The 24,427-nt window shown below is 38.3% G+C and overlaps 1 protein-coding gene across 2 annotated transcripts in view; it reads left to right on the forward strand.

Moving 5' to 3' along the window:
* LOC117331894 (protein RFT1 homolog) overlaps window positions 1-24,427 on the forward strand; it is a 33,682-nt gene that overhangs the window by 7,706 nt on the left and 1,549 nt on the right. The window contains exons 3-12 of one of the 2 annotated variants that reach the window (XM_033890851.1): window positions 9,212-9,328; window positions 12,854-13,043; window positions 15,361-15,462; window positions 17,143-17,274; window positions 17,995-18,073; window positions 18,388-18,438; window positions 19,844-19,959; window positions 22,882-23,132; window positions 23,404-23,532; window positions 23,768-23,888. In XM_033890851.1, coding sequence (XP_033746742.1) covers window positions 9,212-9,328; window positions 12,854-13,043; window positions 15,361-15,462; window positions 17,143-17,274; window positions 17,995-18,073; window positions 18,388-18,438; window positions 19,844-19,959; window positions 22,882-23,132; window positions 23,404-23,532; window positions 23,768-23,888 — 1,288 coding nt within the window. Of the gene's footprint in view, window positions 1-9,211; window positions 9,329-12,853; window positions 13,044-15,360; window positions 15,463-17,142; window positions 17,275-17,994; window positions 18,074-18,387; window positions 18,439-19,843; window positions 19,960-21,503; window positions 21,635-22,881; window positions 23,133-23,403; window positions 23,533-23,767; window positions 23,889-24,427 lie in introns of both variants that reach the window. The other variant, XM_033890850.1, reaches the window with a different exon arrangement.

Below are 24,427 nucleotides of genomic sequence, written 5' to 3' on the forward strand. Positions count from 1 at the left end.
AGGCCCTCTAGGCCTCTTGTTGATTTATGCTACAAGGTTAGGTTAACTGGTATTTTATAAATTTTTGTTGTTGTTGACCATAGACAGGAATAGTTTAAGAACAAAACAACATCAGCTATCAAATCAATTGAACAAGATTTATCATAAAGTTAAACTGGATCAGAAGTTAAATCATCATGCAAGCTCACTTTCCTAGTATAGGACAGACATTCCTTCTCATGGCCTGTAACTTACCATATTTCACATTATGTAACTATGGATCTGCTGTTACAGTGTTGAAGTGGCTGGGATAACTTTAAAGATCACAAACTGTACTTCAACATTCTATTCATAACCCTTAAATTTTCCCGTAAAATTTATAATTAGATTTTGTTGTGTATAGGAATGTCAGTAATATAGTTCAGCTTAAGTATAAATATGATACTGTACTGCAGGTTTTAAGTGATGGGATGGTGTTACATAATGGAATGTGAACATGTTGTTATGGAATACTTTACAGCTCCTAGCACTTAAACTCAGATACAAAAAACCTGTACATCCTGTTATGATCAGTTGTAATGAATTAGATAAAAAAAAGTTCATGTACAGCACTTGTACTTCACAAAGTAAATAGTTCCTGGGGCGGTATACATATAATAGATGATTATATTTTCATTTATATACATGAACATACTGGTATGTATGTACTGTATTTATCTGCAAATAAACCCCTGCCTGCAAATAAATAACTGTTCACGAATAATCCCCTGCCCACAAATAAACTCCTGCCCACAAATAACCCTTGTCCACAAGCAAACCCCTGTCCACAAATAAACTCCTGCCCACAAACAAACCCCTGCCCACAAATAAACTCCTTCCCACAAATAAACCCCTGCCCACAAATAAACCCCTGCCCACAAATAAACTCCTTCCCACAAATAAACCCCTTCCCACAAATAAACCCCTGCCCACAAATAAACCCCTACCCACTAATAAACTCCTTACCACAAATAAACCCCTTCCCATCAATAAACTCCTTCCCACAAATAAACCCCTGCCCACAAATAAACTCCTTCCCACAAATAAACCCCTGTCCACAAACAAACCCCTGCCCACAAATAAACCCCTGTCCACAAATAAACCCCTGCCCACAAACAAACCCCTGCCCACAAATAAACCCCTGTCCACAAATAAACCCCTGCCCACAAATAAACTCCTTCCCACAAATAAACCCCTGCCCACAAATAAACCCCTGCCCACAAATAAACCCCTGCCCACAAATAAACCCCTGCCCACAAATAAACCCTTGTCAACAAATAAACCCCTGCCCACAAATAAACTCCTTCCCACAAATAAACCCCTGTCCACAAATAAACCCCTGCCCACAAATAAACCCCTGTCCACAAATAAGTCCCTGCCCACAAATAACCCCCTGCCCACAGATAAACCCCTGCCCACAGATAAACCCCTACCCACAAATAAACCCCTGTCCACAAATAATCCCCTGCCCACAAATAAACTCCCTGTCCACAGATAAACCCCTGTCCACAAATAAACTCCCTGTCCACAGATAAACCCCTACCCACAAATAAACCCCTGCCCACAAACAAACCCCTGCCCACAAATAAACCCCTGTCCACAGATAAACCCCCTGTCCACAAATAAACCCCTTCCCACAAATAAACCCCTGTCCACAAATAAACCCCTGCCCACAAATAAGTCCCTGCCCACAAATAAGCCCTTGTCCACAAATAAGCCCTTGTCCACAAATAAACCCCTTCCCACAAATAAACCCTTGTCCACAAATAAACCCTTGTCCACAAATAAACCCCTGCCCACAAATAAGCCCCCTTCTATTTTTCTAGAATCTTTAAACTATTTCCTTTTGGAAACTTTAATGCTAAACTTTAGGGGAGGGAGCTTATTTGAAGATCAGTACAGTTATTCACCCTTAAGCATCTGTCCAGCTGTTTCATTGAATTTTATTATGTGTGGTTAATCATTGACATTGATAGTCATTATTTGTAATCATTGCAGCAATTATATTTTCTGATGGATATCTGGGAAACTTCATGCAAGTAATTGTGTAATAGAGTGTTGTAATTGTCAAGTTTCAATATCTCCATGCAAGTAATTGTGTAATAGAGTGTTGTAATTGTCAAGTTTCGATATCTCATCGGTATGTCCCTGGATTGTGATCTGCCTTAAAACAGATGTGTTATATATATGATTCCCTCATTTCTTACATTGACTATTGTTAACGAGTCTATGTATACCAGGTCATAAAAGGGGATTTATATTGCTTGTAAAGACTTGCTTGATCAAAAGTTGTATTTCTTTAATATTAGTTACAAGTAACTAGTTAACATTTCCTTATTTATTCAATTCCCATTTATTTCTTTGTGAGGTTGGAGAGGGGGATGGGGGTGGTCAACTTTTCTTCAGAAGAAGTTAACTCATTCTCAGCATCAGTGATACTAAATCTACATTTACTACAATGCCTGAATTTCTTTTTGATTTTTAGCACACCATCATCAGATGGTGGGCTGTTTGAAATCAACTTTGGTCCATCTGTCTGTCCGGGCATGAAACAATCCTTGTCATCATTATTTTTTTAAAAGTACTGGAAGGATACTTCTCAAACTTGACCTGTAGGTCTTTCTTAGTCCATATTTATGCCCATTCAATTTTTGGTCTGATCAGGAAAACAAAATAGCAAACAGATGACTATTTTGTATGTTAACGATTGAAGTTTGTTATCATTATTTCTTGAAAAGTATTGGAAAGATGTTTCTCAAACATTTAGGTTTCTCTAGGTTCCTGTTTGTCTCACATCTAGGTTCCTGTTTGTCTCACATCTAGGTTCCTGTTTGTCTCACATCTAGGTTCTTGTTTGTCTCACATCTAGGTTCCTGTTTGTCTCACATCTAGGTTCCTGTTTGTCTCACATCTAGGTTCCTGTTTGTCTCACATCTAGGTTCCTGTTTGTCTCACATCTAGGTTCCTGTTTGTCTCACATCTAGGTTCCTGTTTGTCTCACATCTAGGTTCCTGTTTGTCTCACATCTAGGTGCCTCTTTGTCTCACATCTAGGTTCCTGTTTGTCTCACATCTAGGTTCCTGTTTGTCTCACATCTAGGTTCCTGTTTGTCTCACATCTAGGTTCCTGTTTGTCTCACATCTAGGTTCCTGTTTGTCTCACATCTAGGTTCCTGTTTGTCTCACATCTAGGTTCCTGTTTGTCTCACATCTAGGTTCCTGTTTGTCTCACATCTAGGTTCCTGTTTGTCTCACATCTAGGTTCCTGTTTGTCTCACATCTAGGTTCCTCTTTGTCTCACATCTAGGTTCCTTTTTGTCTCACATCTAGGTTCCTGTTTGTCTCACATCTAGGTTCCTGTTTGTCTCACATCTAGGTTCCTGTTTGTCTCACATCTAGGTTCCTGTTTGTCTCACATCTAGGTTCCTGTTTGTCTCACATCTAGGTTCCTGTTTGTCTCACATCTAGGTTCCTGTTTGTCTCACATCTAGGTTCCTCTTTGCCTCACATTTAGGTTCCTGTTTGTCTCACATCTAGGTTCCTCTTTGTTTTACATCTAGGTGCCTCTTTGTTTCACATCTATGTTCCTGTTTGTCTCTAGTTGTGCCCATTCATTTTTTAGTGTGATCAGTACAATAAAACGGCCAACAGGCAGCCACCTTGAATTTTAACAATATTTCTTAGACTTCATATGTAGGTTCCCCATGGTATCAAATGGTTAATAAGAAGAGTGGAAAGAAGGGAAAGTAGTCTTTCATAGAACGGATAAGAATCATTCAATGGTGGGTGCCAAGATCCCTCTGGGATCTCCTGTTTAAGAATTCAGAATTTTTCAGAATTTCGTCTTATGATAATGTGTCTCATGTCTCGTTTGTAAGGAAATCACGAGGATGAGAGATAAAGTGTTTCTCTATCTGATTGTGGAAAGTATGGCTAATATTTTTTTTGTAATTACAGCCAAATTTTAAGGCAAGTAAAACAATGCATTTATTTCTTCATTAATGAGTATAAATTACATTCATGGCATTATGTATGTTGTAAATGTTGTGTTCATTATTTCATCAATTTATTTTTACACTGTGTACTTAAGATTTTGTCTTTGAAACATTTTTATTAAGATTGACACTAGTTATTTTCTGAAATTCTATTCAAACTATACAAAAGGAGCCCATTTAATCTGAAAAGGATCCAATTCATGAAATATATCCTGTATCAAATGTAAACTCTGACCTTTCTGATCCATCAGGGTATTTTCACTTACTTTGACTTTCCACAGCCCTGTAAATGTAAGAGGAAAAATACATCTACTCTATTCCACTGAAATGGGTGGTTTGGTGGCACAGTGGTAACATATTTGCCTTTCAGTTCACCTAGGAGGCCTGGGTTCGATTCGCTGATCGGACTTGAAAAGGTAGGGGGTCACCTGCCCATCCACATGAGTTTTCCTGGTTTCCTCCCACAGTAAGACTCCTCGCATGCTTCCATCCGGGCCAACATGCATATATAACATAAGTTGATATAACAATTGTTGTAAAGTAAATACATACATATTCCACTGAATGTTAGGAAGTATGTAGTGTCCCCTGCCGAATCAGATCTAACCATAAAAGCAGGATATTTTCGATGGGATGATAAATATCTGCTTAGCCTTTTACCATATATAGTACATTCTTTCTTGTGTTACAGACTGACTACTGTACAGCACGGCCCTGTTACTATACAGTACATACTTTCTTGTGTTACAGACTGACTCTACTGTACAGCACGGCCCTGTTACTATACAGTACATACTTTCTTGTGTTACAGACTGACTACTGTACAGCACGGCCCTGTTACTATACAGTACATACTTTCTTGTGTTACAGACTGACTACTGTACAGCACGGCCCTGTTACTATACAGTACATACTTTCTTGTGTTACATACTGACTACTGTACAGCACGGCCCTGTTACTATACAGTACATACTTTCTTGTGTTACAGACTGACTACTGTACAGCACGGCCCTGTTACTATACAGTACATACTTTCTTGTGTTACAGACTGACTACTGTACAGCACGGCCCTGTTACTATAGAGTACACACTTTCTTGTGTTACAGACTGACTCTACTGTACAGCACGGCCCTGTTACTATACAGTACATACTTTCTTGTGTTACAGACTGACTACTGTACAGCACGGCCCTGTTACTATACAGTACATACTTTCTTGTGTTACAGACTGACTCTACTGTACAGCACGGCCCTGTTACTATACAGTACATACTTTCTTGTGTTACAGACTGACTCTACTGTACAGCACGGCCCTGTTACTATACAGTACATACTTTCTTGTGTTACAGACTGACTCTACTGTACAGCACGGCCCTGTTACTATACAGTACATACTTTCTTGTGTTACACACTCTACTGTACAGCATGGCCCTGTTACTATACAGTACATACTTTCTTGTGTTACAGACTGACTCTACTGTACAGCACGGCCCTGTTACTATAGAGTACATACTTTCTTGTGTTACAGACTGACTACTGTACAGCACGGCCCTGTTACTATAGAGTACATACTTTCTTGTGTTACAGACTAACTCTACTGTACAGCACGGCCCTGTTACTATACAGTACATACTTTCTTGTGTTACAGACTGACTCTACTGTACAGCACGGCCCTGTTACTATACAGTACATACTTTCTTGTGTTACAGACTCTACTGTACAGCACGGCCCTGTTACTATACAGTACATACTTTCTTGTGTTACAGACTGACTACTGTACAGCACGGCCCTGTTACTATACAGTACATACTTTCTTGTGTTACAGACTCTACTGTACAGCACGGCCCTGTTACTATACAGTACATACTTTCTTGTGTTACAGACTCTACTGTACAGCACGGCCCTGTTACTATACAGTACATACTTTCTTGTGTTACAGACTGACTACTGTACAGCACGGCCCTGTTACTATACAGTACATACTTTCTTGTGTTACAGACTCTACTGTACAGCACGGCCCTGTTACTATACAGTACATACTTTCTTGTGTTACAGACTCTACTGTACAGCACGGCCCTGTTACTATACAGTACATACTTTCTTGTGTTACAGACTCTACTGTACAGCACGGCCCTGTTACTATACAGTACCTACTTTCTTGTGTTACAGACAGACTCTACTGTACAGCACGGCCCTGTTACTATACAGTACATACTTTCTTGTGTTACAGACTGACTCTACTGTACAGCACGGCCCTGTTACTATACAGTACATACTTTCTTGTGTTACAGACAGACTCTACTGTACAGCACGGCCCTGTTACTATACAGTACATACTTTCTTGTGTTACAGACTAACTCTACTGTACAGCACGGCCCTGTTACTATACAGTACATACTTTCTTGTGTTACAGACTGACTACTGTACAGCACGGCCCTGTTACTATACAGTACATACTTTCTTGTGTTACAGACTAACTCTACTGTACAGCACGGCCCTGTTACTATACAGTACACACTTTCTTGTGTTACAGACTGACTCTACTGTACAGCACGGCCCTGTTACTATACAGTACACACTTTCTTGTGTTACAGACTGACTACTGTACAGCACGGCCCTGTTACTATACAGTACATACTTTCTTGTGTTACAGACTGACTCTACTGTACAGCACGGCCCTGTTACTATACAGTACACACTTTCTTGTGTTACAGACTGACTACTGTACAGCACGGCCCTATTACTATACAGTACATACTTTCTTGTGTTACATACTGACTACTGTACAGCACGGCCCTGTTACTATAGAGTACATACTTTCTTGTGTTACAGACACTACTGTACAGCACGGCCCTGTTACTATACAGTACATACTTTCTTGTGTTACATACTGACTACTGTACAGCACGGCCCTGTTACTATAGAGTACATACTTTCTTGTGTTACAGACACTACTGTACAGCACGGCCCTGTTACTATACAGTACATACTTTCTTGTGTTACAGACTGACCACTGTACAGCACGGCCCTGTTACTATAGAGTACATACTTTCTTGTGTTACAGACTCTACTGTACAGCACGGCCCTGTTACTATACAGTACATACTTTCTTGTGTTACACACTCTACTGTACAGCACGGCCCTGTTACTATACAGTACATACTTTCTTGTGTTACAGACTGACTACTGTACAGCAACGCCCTGTTACTATAGAGTACATACTTTCTTGTGTTACAGACTGACTCTACTGTACAGCACGGCCCTGTTACTATAGAGTACATACTTTCTTGTGTTACAGACTGACTACTGTACAGCACGGCCCTGTTACTATAGAGTACATACTTTCTTGTGTTACAGACACTACTGTACAGCACGGCCCTGTTACTATACAGTACATACTTTCTTGTGTTACAGACTGACTACTGTACAGCACGGCCCTGTTACTATACAGTACATACTTTCTTGTGTTACAGACTGACTCTACTGTACAGCACGGCCCTGTTACTATACAGTACATACTTTCTTGTGTTACTGACTGACTCTACTGTACAGCACGGCCCTGTTACTATACAGTACATACTTTCTTGTGTTACAGACAGACTCTACTGTACAGCACGGCCCTGTTACTATACAGTACATACTTTCTTGTGTTACAGACTGACTCTTCTGTACAGCACGGCCCTGTTACTATACAGTACATACTTTCTTGTGTTACAGACAGACTCTACTGTACAGCACGGCCCTGTTACTATACAGTACATACTTTCTTGTGTTACAGACTGACTCTACTGTACAGCACGGCCCTGTTACTATACAGTACATACTTTCTTGTGTTACAGACACTACTGTACAGCACGGCCCTGTTACTATACAGTACATACTTTCTTGTGTTACAGACTGACTACTGTACAGCACGGCCCTGTTACTATAGAGTACATACTTTCTTGTGTTACAGACTCTACTGTACAGCACGGCCCTGTTACTATACAGTACATACTTTCTTGTGTTACACACTCTACTGTACAGCACGGCCCTGTTACTATACAGTACATACTTTCTTGTGTTACAGACTGACTACTGTACAGCAACGCCCTGTTACTATAGAGTACATACTTTCTTGTGTTACAGACTGACTCTACTGTACAGCACGGCCCTGTTACTATAGAGTACATACTTTCTTGTGTTACAGACTGACTACTGTACAGCACGGCCCTGTTACTATAGAGTACATACTTTCTTGTGTTACAGACACTACTGTACAGCACGGCCCTGTTACTATACAGTACATACTTTCTTGTGTTACAGACTGACTACTGTACAGCACGGCCCTGTTACTATACAGTACATACTTTCTTGTGTTACAGACTGACTCTACTGTACAGCACGGCCCTGTTACTATACAGTACATACTTTCTTGTGTTACAGACTGACTCTACTGTACAGCACGGCCCTGTTACTATACAGTACATACTTTCTTGTGTTACAGACAGACACTACTGTACAGCACGGCCCTGTTACTATACAGTACATACTTTCTTGTGTTACAGACTGACTCTACTGTACAGCACGGCCCTGTTACTATACAGTACATACTTTCTTGTGTTACAGACAGACTCTACTGTACAGCACGGCCCTGTTACTATACAGTACATACTTTCTTGTGTTACAGACTGACTCTACTGTACAGCACGGCCCTGTTACTATACAGTACATACTTTCTTGTGTTACAGACTGACTCTACTGTACAGCACGGCCCTGTTACTATACAGTACATACTTTCTTGTGTTACAGACTGACTACTGTACAGCAACGCCCTGTTACTATAGAGTACATACTTTCTTGTGTTACACACTCTACTGTACAGCACGGCCCTGTTACTATAGAGTACATACTTTCTTGTGTTACACACTCTACTGTACAGCACGGCCCTGTTACTATATAGTACATACTTTCTTGTGTTACACACTCTACTGTACAGCACGGCCCTGTTACTATAGAGTACATACTTTCTTGTGTTACACACTCTACTGTACAGCACGGCCCTGTTACTATATAGTACATACTTTCTTGTGTTACAGACTGACTCTACTGTACAGCACGGCCCTGTTACTATAGAGTACATACTTTCTTGTGTTACAGACTGACTCTACTGTACAGCACGGCCCTGTTACTATAGAGTACATACTTTCTTGTGTTACAGACTGACTCTACTGTACAGCACGGCTCTGTTTATCTCAACAGAGGCATTTGACCAGGCCTGTCTCAGCAAGAAAGAAGGGAAAAACTGGACACAAGTGGTTAACCTAATGTGGTGGTCGTAAGTACTCAGTATGGTAAATCTTTCCTGTGATACTTGATGAAGGAAGAATTCCAAGCACAGATGTTTTGTCTGTTGATAACTGTCAAATATAATAGTCAGCAATTTTTAAACTCTGAATATAAATAGTACTATAAATAGTACCATAAATGTGTATCTTTTGGCATTATCAAATTTTAGAGCATATTACTGTATATAAACAGATTATCATAATGATGATTGCTGATTGGTGTACCCTTAGTTGGTGTACCCAGAGTTGGTGTATCCAGAGTTGGTGTATCCAGGGTTGATATACCCAGAGTTGGTGCATCCAGACCAGAGTTGGTGTACCCAGAGTTGGTGTACCCAGAGTTGGTGCACCCAGAGTTGATGTACCCAGAGTTGGTGTACCCAGAGTTGGTGCATCATGAGTTGGTGTATCCAGAGTTGGTGTATCCAGAGTTGGTGTATCCAGAGTTGGTGTACCCAGAGTTGGTGTATCCAGAGTTGGTGTACCCAGAGTTGGTGTACCCAGAGTTGGTGTATCCAGAGTTGGTGTATCCAGAGTTGGTGTACCCAGAGTTGGTGCATCCAGAGTTGGTGTACCCAGAGTTGGTGTACCCAGAGTTGGTGTATCCAGAGTTGGTGTACCCAGAGTTGGTGTACCCAGAGTTGGTGTACCCAGAGTTGGTGTATCCAGAGTTGGTGTACCCAGAGTTGGTGTATCCAGAGTTGATATACCCAGAGTTGGTGTACCCTTAGTTGGTGTACCCTTAGTTGGTGTATCCAGAGTTGATATACCCAGAGTTGGTGTATCCAGAGTTGGTGTATCCAGAGTTGGTGTACCCAGAGTTGGTGTATCCAGAGTTGGTGTATCCAGAGTTGGTGTATCCAGAGTTGGTGTACCCAGAGTTGATGTACCCAGAGTTGATGTACCCAGAGTTGGTGTACCCAGAGTTGGTGCATCCAGAGTTGGTGCATCCTGAGTTGGTGTATCCAGAGATGGTGCGCCCAGAGTTGGTGAATCAAGAGTTGGTGTACCAAGAGTTGGTGTATCCAGAGTTGGTGTACCCAGAGTTGATATACCCAGAGTTGGTGTACCCAGAGTTGGTGTACCCAGAGTTGGTGTACCAAGAGTTGGTGTATCCAGAGTTGGTGTATCCAGAGTTGATATACCCAGAGTTGGTGTACCCTTAGTTGGTGTACCCTTAGTTGGTGTACCCAGAGTTGATATACCCAGAGTTGATGTATCCAGAGTTGATATACCCAGAGTTGGTGTACCCAGAGTTGGTGTATCCAGAGTTGGTGTATCCAGAGTTGGTGTACCCAGAGTTGGTGTACCCAGAGTTGGTGTATCCAGAGTTGATATACCCAGAGTTGGTGTACCCTTAGTTGGTGTACCCAGAGTTGATATACCCAGAGTTGGTGTATCCAGAGTTGATATACCCAGAGTTGGTGTACCCAGAGTTGGTGTATCCAGAGTTGGTGTATCCAGAGTTGGTGAACCCAGAGTTGGTGTACCCAGAGTTGGTGTACCCAGAGTTGGTGTACCCAGAGTTGATGTACCTGGAGTTGATGTACCCAGAGTTGGTGCATCCAGAGATGGTGCGCGCAGAGTTGGTGCATCAAGAGGTGGTGCGCCCAGAGTTGTTGTATCCAGAGTTGGTGTATCCAGAGTTGATATACCCAGAGTTAGTGTATCCAGAGTTGATATACCCAGAGTTGGTGCATCCAGAGATGGTGCGCCCAGAGTTGGTGCATCAAGAGGTGGTGCGCCCAGAGTTGTTGTATCCAGAGTTGGTGTATCCAGAGTTGATATACCCAGAGTTAGTGTATCCAGACCAGAGTTGGTGTACCCAGAGTTGGTGTATCCAGAGTTGGTGTACCCAGACCAGAGTTGGTGTACCCAGAGTTGGTGTACCCAGAGTTGGTGTATCCAGAGTTGGTGTATCCAGAGTTGGTGTACCCAGACCAGAGTTGGTGTACCCAGAGTTGGTGTATCCAGAGTTGGTGTACCCAGACCAGAGTTGGTGTATCCAAAGTTGGTGTATCTAGAGTTGATATACCCAGAGTTGATATACCCAGAGTTGGTGTACCCAGAGTTGGTGTACCCTTAGTTGGTGTATCCAGAGTTGGTGTATCCAGAGTTGGTGTACCCAGAGTTGGTGTATCCAGAGTTGGTGTATCCAGAGTTGATATACCCAGAGTTGGTGTACCCAGAGTTGGTGTATCCAGAGTTGGTGTATCCAGAGTTGGTGTACCCAGAGTTGGTGTACCCAGACCAGAGTTGGTGTACCCAGAGTTGGTGTACCCAGAGTTGGTGTATCCAGAGTTGATATACCCAGAGTTAGTGTATCCAGACCAGAGTTGGTGTACCCAGAGTTGGTGTATCCAGAGTTGGTGTATCCAGAGTTGGTGTACCCAGACCAGAGTTGGTGTACCCAGAGTTGGTGTACCCAGAGTTGGTGTATCCAGAGTTGGTGTACCCAGACCAAAGTTGGTGTATCCAGAGTTGGTGTATCCAGAGTTGATATACCCAGAGTTGGTGTACCCAGAGTTGGTGTATCCAGAGTTGGTGTAACCAGAGTTGGTGTACCCAGAGTTGGTGTACCCAGAGTTGGTGTATCCAGAGTTGATATACCCAGAGTTAGTGTATCCAGACCAGAGTTGGTGTACCCAGAGTTGGTGTACCCAGAGTTGGTGTATCCAGAGTTGGTGTATCCAGAGTTGGTGTACCCAGAGTTGGTGTACCCAGAGTTGGTGTATCCAGAGTTGGTGTATCCAGAGTTGGTGTACCCAGACCAGAGTTGGTGTATCCAAAGTTGGTGTATCTAGAGTATTTTGCCTTGTCTAGAAAGAAATATATGGAAATTGCAATTGGTGCAATCTTAGTATAGTAGCAGGAACATTAAGTGTGAAAACATTACTGCATAAATTACTAGGAAACTATGGGAGTTCACATTAGAAGATTTTTGGAGAGGAAGTAGGACAGGAATGTTACATTTTGGTAGAGCTATAGAAATCATTCAGGAGATGGGGAGTTGTAGTGAGGTTGAAGGGAATCTGTATTAATTAAGTCATTCTATAAAGAATGTATATGTATCTATGTGATATTCTCCTCCTTATCAGTGGGGATTTGATTGGATTAGACTTTGTAATTCAATCTAGAGCTTTTTGCACCTGCAGAAAATCCACCCCTGGCTTTACGTAAAAAGGACACCCTACTAAAAGCCTTATATGTTTTTCATTCTCATTTACCTACAAATCTCCTACAACTTGCTTGGAAAATGTCACATTAAGCTTTTTAACCATTGATCTGGGTTCTTTACAATTTATAGAATACTTATGAGATTATCAAACTAGTAATAGCTGTTTTTTCCCCTCAAAACTCATAACTCCTCACCTCTTGTGGACTGCATTGAAATATATTTTGATATACATGTACATTTATGCATGACACCAGTTTTTTTTACATTTATGCATGACACCAGTGCCAGCAGTTAGTATTAAATGATTTGATCAGTTTGCGTACCCTGTATATTACAGATGGCCGGTCAGCATTATGTGTTGTGGATTATTGAGCTTTGTATGGCTGTTTGCACTGGCACTCCCTGATGAAGATGTTGTCCCCCATTATGGATGGGGTGTGATTAGCTTTGCTGTGGCAACCATCATCACGGTCTTGGCCCGTCCTCACTTTATCATTGGCCAGACTCATCTATTTGTCAAACTACGGGTTAGTTCAAATTCTCATATTGTCAATCTAAATGTGAACTGTATTTTTCACTTTTCAAAATATTCAGGACTGATTATTAGTCCCCCACCGGAATCCGGGGGGGACTATAGGTTTGCGTTGTGTCCGTCCGTCTGTCCGTCTGTCCGTCCGTCCGTCTGTCCGTCTGTCCGTCCGTCCGTCTGTCCGTCCGTCCTTCCGCACACTATTTGTCCGGGCTCTATCTCCCATACTATAAGACACTGGAACTTCATACTTAGTGTGTGGGTTCCCTGTGGGAAGGCGGTGTGTCGCATACAAAAACCGGGTCACTGTGACCTATATTTTGACCTCTGACCTACATTAAAGAAAAAGCTTGTCCGGGCTCTATCTCCTACACTATAAAGCACTAGAACTTAATACTTAGTAGTATTGTTCTCTGTGGGAAGGCAGTGTGTCGCGTACAAAAACCGGGTCAATGTGACCTATATTTTGCTATTTTTTGACCTCTGACCTACATTAAAGTAAAAGTTTGTCCGGGCTCTATCTCCTACACTATAAAGGACTAGAACTTAATACTTGGTAGTATGGTTCCTTGTGGGAAGGCGGTGTGTCGCGTACCAAAACCGGGTCACTGTGACCTTTATTTTGCTATATTTTGACCTCTGACCTACATTAAAGTAAAAGTTTGTCCGGGCTCTATCTCCTACACTATAAAGGACTAGAACTTAATACTTGGTAGTATGGTTCCTTGTGGGAAGGCGGTGTGTCGCGTACAAAAACCGGGTCACTGTGACCTATATTTTGACCTCTGACCTACATTAAAGAAAAAGCTTGTCCGGGCTCTATCTCCTACACTATAAAGCACTAGAACTTAATACTTGGTAGTATGGTTCCCCGTGGGAAGGCGGTGTGTCGCGTACCAAAACCTGGTCACTGTGACCTATATTTTGACCTCTGACCTACATTAAAGAAAGAAAAATTTGTCCAGGTTCTATCTCCTACACTATTAAGGATTAGAACTTTATACTTGGTAGTATAGTTCCCTGTGGGAAGGCGGTGTGTCGCGTACCAAAACTGTGTCATCTACTCTGCAATTCCCATCCAAACCATATTGGAAATCAACATACCACAAATAGAAGCAGTTGGAATCATCACTGGCAATTTGCTGCTTGGATGCATATATATACCTCCTAACACATCTTATAACCATTTAAATTCAGCTATATTACAGTTATTCAAGCTATGCACAATACAAGCAAAGTTACATAAGTGTACAAACATTCTTGTTGTTGGAGATTTCAACATGGACTTCGCAAAGATGGACAGCCTTCAAAAATCTTGTAAACTTCACCAACTACTGACCACGCCTACCCATTGCCTTGGAGGAATTCTTGACTTGGTCTTCTCATCCAAATTATTCCCAGTGACAAACAAACCTGTGTTCTTCTCAGATCACCATTTAATCAATATACAGTACTGTTGAATTCAATGTAAGCATAACAAACAACATCTTGTTATTATTATTACAATTTCATGTCTATTGCAGTAAAACCTGTCTATAAAGGATACCCAATAGAAAAACTAAAGGTGTCCTTCATAGACTTGTGTCCTTTATATAGAGATCATTTATAGAGTATACCTACAGTGTACATGTATTTAGTGAGAATGGGATGGTTCCTGTATAGAAGCGGGTCTCTGTAAACTACATCTTCACCTTTCAATACATTGAAGAAAATACATGACCTTATTGCATCTCGAGATTCACACTCATTGCTATTGGATCTCGAGATAACAACCCGGTGGGGGACTGTAATTCGTTGAATTATCTTGTTTATATATGTATTGACGTTTAAGATTGTAAAAGAAGTATCCATAAGCAGTAAGGTGAGTTAATGATAGAGAATGTCATCATTAAAAGGTCTAAGATTCCCTTTTCTAAGTCATGAAGTCCTTTGAATATGTGCCTGTCAAGTTTAAGGAAATAAGGAAAAATAAAATTTGTTTTTAAATGTTACCAATTTTTTAAACTTTGAAATTAAGCTGCTATAATGTAAATGCACTATTACTACTTATTTTCCTGTATTGAATGATTAATATTTACCATGAGTTCATATGTGTGTGATTTTAGTGCTACAGCTATCGAACACTTGCATGAATACCAGTACAGATGAATCAAGATTTAACATGTAGCAGTTGTCATAATTTAAAATTTTGAACTTATCCATAAACTTTTGAAACATCCTTACCACTGAGGCAAGCGTTTACACTGTTGGAAGATTAACAAACTCTCCAAGGTATGTAAAATTTGGTTTAATTTGTTGTACAACTGTTGTTGCAGGTTTTGTCAGTGGGGCTGTCAGAGCTTACCAAATGTCTTACCATTGTGTTCTTGGTGATAAACTTTCCAAACCTGGGCCTCATCTCCTTCTCCATCGGACAGGTAATACATACACAGTAGTTATCAATTTTACCCGGGGTTGAGGAGCAGAGGACTCAAACCTGGTGCATGTGATATCAAAGAAAATCTTAGTGTACACAGTTTTCTTAAATATTTTATCCTAAGAGTTTTAAGTAATTTATGCAGGACCCTATGTATACCTCATTCTAAGGGAATACCAGCCAAGGGTTTCCCTGATTTAGATTTCCTGTGTCTCAGACACAGAAAAAGCTTAAGGACTCCCAAACTAAATGTCTGTGCATCTTCAGGGTTGCATTGTAATTCCAAAGTCTGCCTTACAATGAAGAATAACAGTTTAGATTAATTCATACTTGTATTCTGTTGTGTTTGTATCTTATTATAAACTTAAGGCAACATGTTATATCTGATGACCAACTTGGATGCTGAAACTGCTTTACCATGATTTTGTCAATTTTAAAATGTCATGGCACTGCTAGATTTCAAAATAAGGCTCCCAATTTTCACATCTGAGAGTCCTTGGAACCCTGCATTACAAAATTACAAGGAAAACCCTGAATACATTGTATTTCCTGTCTGTCTTTACAATGAAAAGTTGTGGGATGTGACACAGTGAATAACACCTACACCTTTTGAGGTCAATTCTGCAATTTAGATGAAAAAATTTATGTGATCACCTGTCTGACGTCAGTTGTTTAACAGAATTTTTCCTACAGACCAAAAGGTCTGATAAAATATTCGAGTATTCATGAACATGGGGATGTTTATACAAATTAGACAAGAAAGTCACTACCATGATACACAGTAACTCAATTATAGATTGGGTAACAGAAAGTAACCAAACAAAATAATGATCGTATCTTAACCCCAGAGAACTCGGATGACATGGTTTGTTGTCTATTGCATGTATGTAGAGATGGTGTAATAGAATCTTAGACAGGGATATCTCAGACAGGGATATCTCAGACAGGGATATCTCAGCCCGAGTGTAAGAGACTTGTACGAGGCTTGCCAAGTGCTGGTTAGCCAACTCTTACACCAGAGTGTACATGGTACAGGCCCGTGTTTGATTATTTTTCTCTCATATTTAAAAAAAAAAAAGTGCTGTGAAACCTTTTCTTCGCACTATCATCTATGTCCTTGAACTGAGTGTCAAAATTTTTGACGTCTATTTGGAACGTGGTTATGCTATATAAAATGATGATGTTACGCTAGTGTGAGTGGCATCATAGTGCGTGAGCTGTCTTCTCTACCAAAAATGGAGATTCACCTGTGAAGTATGGAAGGAAAGACTATCACTACTGTAGTATACACAATGTAAAATTTTGCCTCTTCTTGAAATACTTTTAGTGCAAACAGAAAATACTGATATTAAAATAACTTTGATATTGATGCTAGTACATCAGTTGTATGTATTGTTACAGATCGTCCATGGAATAACCTACGTTGTATGTATTGTTACAGATCGTCCATGGAATAACCTACGTTGTATGTATTGTTACAGATCGTCCATGGAATAACCTACGCTGTATGTATTGTTACAGATCGTCCATGGAATAACCTACGCTGTATGTATTGTTACAGATCGTCCATGGAATAACCTACGTTGTATGTATTGTTACAGATCGTCCATGGAATAACCTACATTGTATGTATTGTTACAGATCGTCCATGGAATAACCTACATTGAATGTATTGTTACAGATCGTCCATGGAATAACCTACGCTGTGCTGTATTACTTGACCTTCTACTGGTATCTAGGTGACAAGTCAAAACCCAAAGACTTTGTGTTCCAGAGGACTAGAGATTTTTTCCCACAGAAACCCAAAGACAAGGTAATATAGCTATTGTATTTATCAATAGATAATCATCTGCCCATAATAAGCCCTCCTTCATTTTCGCAGAATAATCAATTGTAAAATAGTAAGCTAAAATTGGCTAACAATTAAGTCCTAATGGGGACAGGGCCTATCTGAGGATAAGTACAGTATCACATATACATTGCTGGATAGTGGTCTTGTTCAGATTATTATCCTTGACTGATTCAGTGTCATTGCTCTAGCTATTTCATTATGCCCTTGTCATAAAATGGGAGCATTTACATGTAGTATTACCCATGTCTGTCTGGTCCTGTCCTGTCACGTCCCATCCCAATTTAATGTAAACACATGTAATTTCATAACAAATTTTACTCTTTGTTGTTCTATTTAATGATTAAAAATTCATGTTAATCTTTGAATCAACTAAATAATTCTAAGAGACTTTTAAGTCTTAAAAACGCAAATAAAATTTTGTCCATAGAAATTGTCCAAGAAGTACATATGTTTAGCTGTCCTAAACAATCTACGACATTAATATAAGCATTTACAGGTTGTCCTTTTATGGTATGATGTTAATTCTATCTTCAGATTATATCCTAAATGATTGTTTAATACTAAGATAGGATATTATAATTTTTTAATACAATGATAATGTATTTAAATCATGTGAAATGTTTGTTCGTTAGAGTCGTGATGTGATACATGTATGTTTAGATGATAACTGTTGTGTTAAAGGAATGGCTGGATAAAGACATGGTTTCTCTGACCGGAAGTTTCTTTAAACAGTCTCTACTCAAACAGTTCTTAACTGAAGGTAAGTCCCTACTGGTGTTATAGATGTGTACTATGTCAGAACAGAACTCTTCTTGCTTATTTATAATGATATCATGATTTATTCCCTAAGACTCACAGCTTTTTCGCATGGTATAAGCTAAAAAAATATATCAAGGGCTTTATACCAGTTGATATTTAATCAATTTGAACCACTGGAGCTTACAAGCAGTCACATCCAGGAGTCAAGTTTGATCATTGATGATAATAAATAATTTATTATACATACATCTATTTACATTTTCTCTTATATCTTATGAAAAAGAGATCTAGACTTATGTTTTTCCTTTGTTATAGGCGAGAAATATGTGATGACACTGTTTAACGTCTTCAGCTTTGGTGACCAGGGTAGGTACCTATATTATATATCGTTTGTAGTCTGGTGGTCTGGACTTAATTGTGTACTGAGGTGTAAGATAATTTGATCGGCATGATATTTTATTTACTGTCAGAAACAATTATAAAATGCAACTCTATTAAATACTAGCCATAATATACCACTCTTCAGCCCATTTGTAACAGAGGGCATAATAAATTATATTTATTCCAATTCCCTGGGAGAGATAGGACCTGGGACCTCTGGCTTACTAGTCTTATGCTCAACCGATCAAGCTAAAGAGAAGTTCTCATCAGCCGAGCAGTATATATTGTGTCTATATTTACCAGGATGAATATATTGTTTATATACCAGTATCCTAAGCCTGATTATTTTAAGATATGGAACTCTTGCAATTTATATCATATAGCATATGCAATAAGATATGTTGATTGAAATCTTTCCTTAATAAAAAAGGAAAGAGGGTTGGTTGGATGTATCAGTGTTCAAAATTGAATGTGGGTATGTACATGCCATGTTTTTAATCATTCACGAATATATATAGTTTTTATACTATTTACAGGAATACTGCATGCTGGGAAATATTCATCCTTCACAAGTTTATTATTAAAATCCATATTTGTCTACTAGTTACAATAGTTATATTGTAACTTTATGCTAAGGAAAAGATTTGTACATTAAGTTATGTATTAATTAAAACTCTGTGTCTTGTATTTCTATTCATTACCTAGTAGGTAAATGAAATAGCTAAAAAGCCAAACCTGAACAATGAATTGAATATTTCCTGATATGTTAAGTGTGACTTGTAAACATATGTTAGTGGTAGTAGTTGTCACATTCACAATTATATCTATTATTACCTTTGTCACCTGCCAAAATAATTAGTTTTTTTTACATGACTTATTATTGTTGTTTTTTTATTTACAACACCATATTAATCTCATAAAGTCTAATATGGAAAATTTGGTTGTGTAAAATTTTATAGAAGAAGAAAATTACAAGTTGTCTCCCTTGTCCTCAATTGGAATTCCAGTACATATTAGTGTGTGTGTAAAAAAGAACCCTTTTCTCATTCTAAATGCCTCTTGTTTTTTAAGAGGTATTATTTGGTCTTTAAATGAATACAACATTTATGGAAGGCTAACATTTCTTCTTGAAATTCTTAATACTTATGACTGCTAGTTGATTTTGAGGTCGTGATTACAGGTACACAAAAAAACAAAGTTAAAACATAACTTGAAATTGTAGTTTTAATAATTAAAGTGACAGAAAAGAAAAGAAATGAGGGAAATGGCAAATTTAAGATCCTGGTGAATTCTCTTGTGTTGTCTAACAAAACATCTAGATACTTCTACAGATCAAATACTCTCAAATCTCTTCAGCTTAGATGACGTTGTAACACTACTGGCATTTCAGGTTTTTATGGTGTAATAGATAACACTGGTCAGTTTTTCAAGGAGCTGGATGACTCATACCAGTATTTCTTCTACCTCATCATTGATCGTAGATGGACCGTGAACAAACAATGCCAAGTACGATCTTGTCCTACAAACATTGGGCATGACACCGGTAGCATGCAGCCCTATTACCTTGTAAAAACTTGATTGTATATAGCAGAAAAGATATGTAAAGATAATTATGTTGATGATAAAAATGATCTCGATTTAATGTAAAAAAATTATCGGGGTACATGTAACACCAATATGAAATAATTAACTTAACGAAATTATGATAAAACTACACTTATAAATTATGAAAACGTGTAAAACCTAAGAAAATCAAGTTATTCTTTAGGAATTATAGTAAAACTCTTAAAACAAGAAATTGCCTTTCAAAAGTTAAGACAATTACCAATTATGAAAAAAATGTTCATATATTAGATAATAACTCAAATGAGCATGATTATAATTGTATTGAGTATATACTGGTGTGCTGTGTCAGGTCTGTTTGGAGTGAGCCTCAAGGGGTATAATACATACATAACATTCCAATATTTAATTGGCATGAGACCTGTGTATCATTGCCTCTAGGTATTGTGTAGTGTACATTATAGCATGAATATCTATATAATCTGGATACAGAGTAAATATGTTTTCCACTTGTTCATTATAATTGAAGAATACTTGATGTGGAAACTTTTATTTTTTCGAGAAATGTGGAATAGGAATCAATGAATCTGATAAACGGTCTCATTAAGTTCCCTATGTAAAGTTTGGGGACTTATTGTTTTTTTACCTGATTCTTCTTCTTCTAATTGGTTGAGATTTAGATGTTGTTCAATTTCTATGAAAATGGTATATTGATGTTTACAGATTCCTGAAAATTCAAAATGTAAATATCAATTTTCATTAACAAAGGTTGACAACCTTAGGAGTGCTCTATTGTATTTGGCCATCATTTTCTGGTTTCTAATTGGATACGTAATAAACAGATTTTACTGTATACTCTTTCCTCTCTTAAATTGGTACAGATGTAAATGACGTCTTTCCTGTAAAACGATACAATAAATTACATACTCTATTCTCTGTCAGTTAATGTTGTAAATGATATCTTTCCTTTAAAACGTCATACAATAAATCTTATACTCTTTTCAATGTCGGGTACAGATTTAAACAGCATCTTTTATGTAAAATGTCATACAATAAATTACATACTTTTTTCTCTGTCTGTACTGATTAAATGGGGTCTTTCCTGTAGAATGTCATACAATACATTACATACTTTTCTCTGTCGGTTACAGATATAAATGATTGGGTTTTTTCTTAACAAACGTCACACAATACATTACATACTCTTTTCTTTGTCAGTCAAATTATGTCATTCCTGTAGAATGTCACACAATACATTACATGCTCTTTTCTTTGTCAGGTAAATGACGTCTTTCCAGTAAAATGTCACACAATACCCTCTCTGTCGAATACAGACTACGTAAATAACGTCTTTCTTGTAAAACTTCATACAATACATAACATATTTTATTCTCTGTCGGGTACAGATGTAAATGACATCCCTTGTGTCGACGTCCTTCCCATCTAATGTCCTACAGTACACATTCCCTATTCTCTGTCGGTTACAGGTATATATGATGTCATCAATAACCTTGGTTCCATGGTTCCTCGCTTCATTTTCCTGCCACTTGAGGAAAGTGGACGTCTTTTCTTTTCCCAATCTTTGAATCGGGGGAAAACCTACAAAGACCAGTCCCAAGTAAGCAACATAATAACATTGTAGAGACAATGTGCATAGGTACCTACATATGACTAGATCAGCTGTAGGTAATGTATACTGTCATTTTGTTACATGTCCAACGAAAGTGTTCTCTAAATCCTAATATTGGTTTGGTTCAAAATGAAAACACCTCACTCATGGACTCTAAACCGAGGTGGTCTGTTAATACAGGTTCATTTATAGTTGTATGAGCAGATGTTAGATCACTTCTGATTTACTACCACTGGCGGGTTATCTTCAGATTTCATTCTTTAAAATTGTGGTTAGAAACAGATCCTGAATAATCAAGCAATAATTAAGTGTTCTCAAATACGGAAAACAATAATGCACGCATGTAGATGTTGATAATACATTAGTTTTCATATACATTGTACATATATATATATATATCAAGGTAGTCACTATATCTAGACATTCTTGTACAGGTATGTACAATATGTAGCAGTCCAGTATTATACTGTATATATCTTTAAGTTGATTCTGCATGTCAACTACATGTCATATGCATGTTTAAGTATTTAAAGTAGTGTTCCCTAATATAAAGGTTAACTGTGTTACTTTATACTGATATTATAACATAATAGAATTCTGTTTAGTAACTGATAGTACATTTATTATATTGATTTCCTTAGTCAGCTGATATTATAACATTATAGAATTGTGTTTAGTAACTGAATGTACATTATTATATTGACTTCCAAAGTCACCTGACATTATAACATTATAGAATTTTGTTTTGTAACTGATAGTACATTATTATATTGACTTCTTCAGTCAGCTGACATTATAACATTATAGAATTGTGTTCAGTAACTGATAGTACATTATTGACTTCTTCAGTCAGCTGACATTATAACATTATAGAATTGTGTTCAGTAACTGATAGTACATTATTGACTTCTTCAGTCAGCTGACATTATAACATTATAGAATTGTGTTTAGTAACTGATAGTACATTATTGACTTCCTCTGTCAGCTGATATTATAACATTATAGAATTGTGTTCAGTAACTGATAGTACATTATTGACTTCCTCTGTCAGCTGATATTATAACATTATAGAATTGTGTTTAGTAACTGATAGTACATTTATTATATTGACTTCCAAAGTCAGCAAATGGTATAGAATGTAGCCCTATTTTACTGTTGTAATATTTTGATGATAACCTTGCATGTTGTACAACTGTTAATGCTGTAGAGTGATATAACTCTGGTTTTGGTTGCAGGCCTCGGTTGATCTAGCTGCACGAGTCTTGTATAGCCTGCTTCGAGTTGTTATGTTGCTGGGCATGCTGATCTTAGTGTTCGGCTATGCCTACTCGTTCCTTGCCCTGGATTGGTACGGTGGTGAGGTTCTCTCTGCTGGCACAGGACCAACCCTACTCCGCTGGTATTGTCTCTATGTACTCATCCTGGCCGTCAATGGTATCACAGAATGCTTCTACTTCGCTGTCATGAGTCAGACACAAATTGACCAGTGAGTGTCAAATGTTTGTTTTATAAATGTCCACCAAGGAATACAGACTTTAAGTAATGAATGGTTCATTACTGGATGATAAAAAAACAATGTAATAAAAATACTCCAGAAATATAAGTATAATAAAGTAAGAAGAAAAATAAGGATCAGACCTTCTTGTAATCATTTTCTAGTTTGTTCAGGATAAATCTGTACTCCACAATAGTATACTAAGTTGAAAACGATTGCCAAGGCCATAAATACCGAGTAATCCATATCCCATTACTTGTAGGTACAATAGGAGGATGGTGCTGTTCTCACTGGCCTTCCTTGGTGCTTCACTTCTACTTACCAATCAGTTTGAGAGTGTGGGTTTTATCCTGGCTAACTGTATCAATATGTGTACCAGAATAGCACACAGGTAATTACAAGGTTTTCTGAATTCATCCAATTTTCATAATCGTTATTGGTGTTTTATAAACGCAATGTGTTGGATATGGACAATTTTTTTTTAATTTTTAATGTTTGAAAAATGGTCTCAGAACTACCTCTTATTTGGTTTATATGCGTTTACACAAAAATCATAAATATTTATTTCATGCATTACAATCTCAACGATTGATTATGATTATGTTGAATTTTTTTTTTTTTTTCAGTGTATATTTTATCCACAATTATTACAAGGGAAGTGCGTACCGTCCACTGCTAGGTCTAGTCCCTTCAAGGTCCCTACTGGTCAGTTTGGTAGTGTCAGTGGTCATCACAGTCACATCAGAGGTTTGTATCACAACATCTTATACTGCTTCTCCATTCTTCTTCCCTAGTCATTACTGGTCAGTTTGGTAGTGTCACTGGTCATCACAGTCACATCAGATGTTTGTATCACATCTTATACTGTTTCTCCATTCTTCTTCCCTAGTCATTACTGGTCAGTTTTAGTGGTCATCATAGAGGTATATATTGCTATTGTCTATTATTGGTCTTGCTACCTGTAAATCCTTGTGATCATTTTCAGTCCATAATGGTCCGAGGGAATGGTCATCACATTCCAAGATTTTCATTGCTGTGTAACTATTGGTCAAGCTTCCTCTAAGTTCCTAAGTCCTTGTGGTCATTTTCAGTCGATAATTGTCCGAGTTACTGGTCATCACATTCCAAGATTTTCATTGCTGTATAACTATTGGTCAAGCTTCCTCTAATGGTCCTCACCTTAGGTAGGACAAAGTTTGTTAGTAAACCATGGACCATTACTGTCATAATAGGACAAGGTTTGTTAGTAACTTAGTAAACCATGGACCATTACTGTCATAATAGGA

The sequence above is a fragment of the Pecten maximus genome, chromosome 7 (genome assembly GCF_902652985.1).
Source record: "Pecten maximus chromosome 7, xPecMax1.1, whole genome shotgun sequence".
Classification (NCBI taxonomy): Eukaryota; Metazoa; Mollusca; class Bivalvia; order Pectinida; family Pectinidae; genus Pecten; species Pecten maximus.